The sequence below is a fragment of the Arachis duranensis genome, chromosome 8 (genome assembly GCF_000817695.3).
Source record: "Arachis duranensis cultivar V14167 chromosome 8, aradu.V14167.gnm2.J7QH, whole genome shotgun sequence".
NCBI classification, from domain to species: domain Eukaryota; kingdom Viridiplantae; phylum Streptophyta; class Magnoliopsida; order Fabales; family Fabaceae; genus Arachis; species Arachis duranensis.
In genome coordinates, this window is record NC_029779.3 from 23,806,384 (window position 1) to 23,809,718 (window position 3,335).

The 3,335-nt window shown below is 33.6% G+C and overlaps 1 protein-coding gene across 2 annotated transcripts; it reads right to left on the reverse strand.

The window, feature by feature from the left end:
• Window positions 1–317: 317 nt before the first annotated feature.
• Window positions 318–2,955, reverse strand: LOC107461513 (eukaryotic initiation factor 4A-8). 2 transcript variants are annotated; one of them, XM_016080034.3, is made up of 5 exons: window positions 2,781–2,955; window positions 2,360–2,429; window positions 2,133–2,239; window positions 1,480–1,910; window positions 318–1,134 (listed from the first exon to the last, which is right to left on the reverse strand). In XM_016080034.3, the coding sequence occupies exons 2-5, from the start codon at window positions 2,425–2,427 to the stop codon at window positions 499–501; spliced, it is 1,242 nt and encodes a 413-aa protein (XP_015935520.1). In that variant the 5' UTR covers window positions 2,428–2,429; window positions 2,781–2,955; the 3' UTR covers window positions 318–498. The 2 variants fall into 2 exon arrangements, with proteins under 2 accessions (XP_015935520.1, XP_052109467.1); XM_052253507.1 differs by lacking the exon at window positions 2,781–2,955 and having other exon boundaries at window positions 2,323–2,429.
• Window positions 2,956–3,335: the final 380 nt, after the last annotated feature.

The window sequence follows — 3,335 nt, forward strand, 5'->3', positions numbered from 1 at the left end:
CACCACACTCTTGTTATCAACACATTGCCATCAATTCCACCTCTTTTGTTGTTTCTTGGACTCACTTTCTGATCTTAATCTTAATTTTCTTTTTATGCTCTTTGCTCCATTGGAGAGTCAAAGCTTTTCCGTGACTCTATCCATAGTCATAAGGCACATTTTTATTCTATAAAATAACCATGTTTCTATTATGTCAAATAGTCCATATGACAGCAATTTTTTTTTTTAGTTATGTATTTTGAATCTATGTTGACATTTAACTTTTTAAATGAATGAATTTAAAATTCTTAGTCCAAAATCATAAAAGAAAAAAAAAAGACAGACAAAAGATAAAGCACCATTATAATCAAATAATAGAACAAAAAATTATAGAATCCGGTATATAAATAGAACAAGATATTTATGAACTCTAGACAATTTTTTCTTGTAAAAAAAATAATAAAAGAAACTCTTATAAAAATAAAAGATCTGATGAGTTAAGAAGAAAAAATGAAGTTATCAGAGGAGATCAGCAACATTTGATGGCAACTCTTCTACACTGACATTGTAGAACTTCTGAATATCAGAAAGCATCCTTGCATCATCCAAAGTCACAAAGTTTATAGCAACACCTTTCCTTCCAAACCTTCCACTCCTTCCTATGCGGTGAAGATAGTTCTCTGGTTGAGTTGGCAGATCATAGTTTATAACCAGAGACACTTGCTGCACATCTATGCCTCTAGCCAATAAATCAGTGGTGATGAGAACTCGCGATGAGCCTGACCGGAATTCGCGCATAATGATGTCACGAGTGTTTTGATCCATGTCGCCGTGTGTGGCCGAAACGGTGTGATCGTTGCTTCTCATCTTATCAGTGAGCCAATCCACCTTGCGCCTTGTGTTCACAAAGATGACACTCTGTGTGATGGCCAGAGTCTCATAAAGGTCGCAGAGCGTCTCTAGCTTCCAGTCTTCCTTCTCAACATTCACATAAAACTGCTTGATACCTTCAAGGGTCAATTCATCTCGCTTAACCAAGATTCTCACTGGCTTATTCATGAACTTCCTTGTAATCTCAAGGGCTTCTGGTGGCATGGTAGCAGAAAACACTCCAACCTGAATTTTAGATGGTAGAAGCTGGAAGATGTCATAGATCTGCATTTTTCAATCATCAAAGAACAAGATTTTAGATATCGTACAGAAAGAGAAATATAATGCATGCGTTTGTTTATAAGCACGAGATACTGAAATAAAGACATAGAGACACGAAATCATGGACACAAACATTGTATCATGATACACTTAATTAGTGTACCTTATATAATTCAGAATTTATTCCATCTTTTACTTAATTTACCATCAAACAAAATACAAAAACATTAATTTGTGTGTCTCTCTTTGTCTCATGTTCTCAATATCCTGTCTTGTTCTGATTTCAAAACAAAATGCAGCCTTAAAAAAACATGTACTTGAGAGTCTTGAAACAAATTAAGTGCAAACCTGGTCTTTGAAACCACGAGAAAGCATTTCATCTGCCTCATCCAAAACAAACATCTTTATGTAATCTGGGCGAAGAGACTGTCTCCGCAGCATGTCAAAAACACGGCCGGGAGTGCCAACAACAGTGTGGACACCAGCCTGGAGAATGCGCTGATCCTCGCGAACACTTGTCCCACCAACACAAGCATGAACCTTGACACCAAGGTAATCACCAAGTGCTCGCATAACCTTCTCAATTTGCTGTGCCAGCTCCCTTGTTGGTGCCAAAACCAAAGCCTGACACTGAACCACTCCATAATCAAGCTGCTGCAAAATTCCAGAACAGAATGTTGCTGTCTTGCCAGTTCCAGATTGAGCCTGCTGAATCACATCTAAACCTTTGCAGAAAGGAACAATTCCCCTTTGCTGTATTGCAGAAGGCCTCTCAAAACCTTTTAGAATAAGAAAAAAAAACATATCACTCATGATCTTGTCTAAGAGTTAAGCATGACATTGAAACAAATTTTAGAATATAATTTCAACGGGTTAAATATTGCAGAGCACAACAACAATGCATCAAATCTTAAAATAAGACAGTAATTAAGGCATTGATAGACCAGTATAAAATAAGAACTTAAAGGAAGTAACAAAAGAACATTCATCTGCTACTATACCATAAGCATATATGCCTCTCAGAAGATTTTCTTGTAATCCCATTGCATCAAAACTATCATAGACTTCATCATATGAGGTGAAGAATTCTTGCCCATCGGCAGAAAGCCTGTAATTAATTTTAAAGACATCAAAATTACAGACAAGTACATGAAAAATTCAACCTTTAGCATAGAGTGAAAAAATATATACAGTATATTGCATTAAAAGTAGAAGAACAAAGACTTAGAAATCATTCATCTTAGAATCATATTGCCGAGCATCAAATTGTGTTCCTTCAGGAGCCAAACCCGCCATCACTGCAAAAAAATAAAATAAAATAAAATAGCATAACTAATCCGTTCCAAGTAATGGCTACGACATAGATTACATTCTAAATCTTAAAAAAAATCTAATCTGGGCATGCAATAAATCTTAAAAAGAATAAACTTTTGACAATAAATTCCAATATTATATAAAAAAATAACTAATAATCGCAAGAGAAGAGCAAATAGGAGAATGAACAATGGGATGTAGATTGGTCAAAAGACAATAACTTTCGGAAGAAAAAAAAAATAAAAGAAATCGGATCAAGCTACGGCCACGATTACAAAGAAACAAACAAACATTAAAAACGCGGATTTATAAAAAACGAAAGTTGATTCATTTACCTGATGATAGTGTTGAAAAAACAGAAGCGTCAGATGAAGAGAACGGAGAGAAGAATGAAAACTGAAAGAATACGAGAGGGGTTTCCCAAACTCCTCGGATCTGCGGCCGTGGAGTTAAGGAAGAAAGCGGAAGAGAACACAGAGATCAGAGTGAATGTCTTTTTAGTTTTTAGGCTTTTTGGATATTCAGCTTTTATAATTTATAGTATTCTTTTGACCCGTGTATACTTTTTGCTCCAGAGGTTTAATTTTGATATTAAAAATTAAAAAATAATTATAAGATCTTCCAATCAAATATATACACCTCTAGATGATTATAATAAAATAATATATGATTGAATACAATTAGATTCTTTTTACTATTATATTTATAGATTATATATGAGATATATTTAATAGATTAAACTCAAAAAAGATATATAAAAAGATATAAGATATAATTAATAACTTGATAAATTGGATACAAAAAATAATGTTATATATATCTTAGGTAATTTGAAAGAAAGATAAAATATCTAATTAATAATTAGTCTATGCAAGTTCCAATATATATAT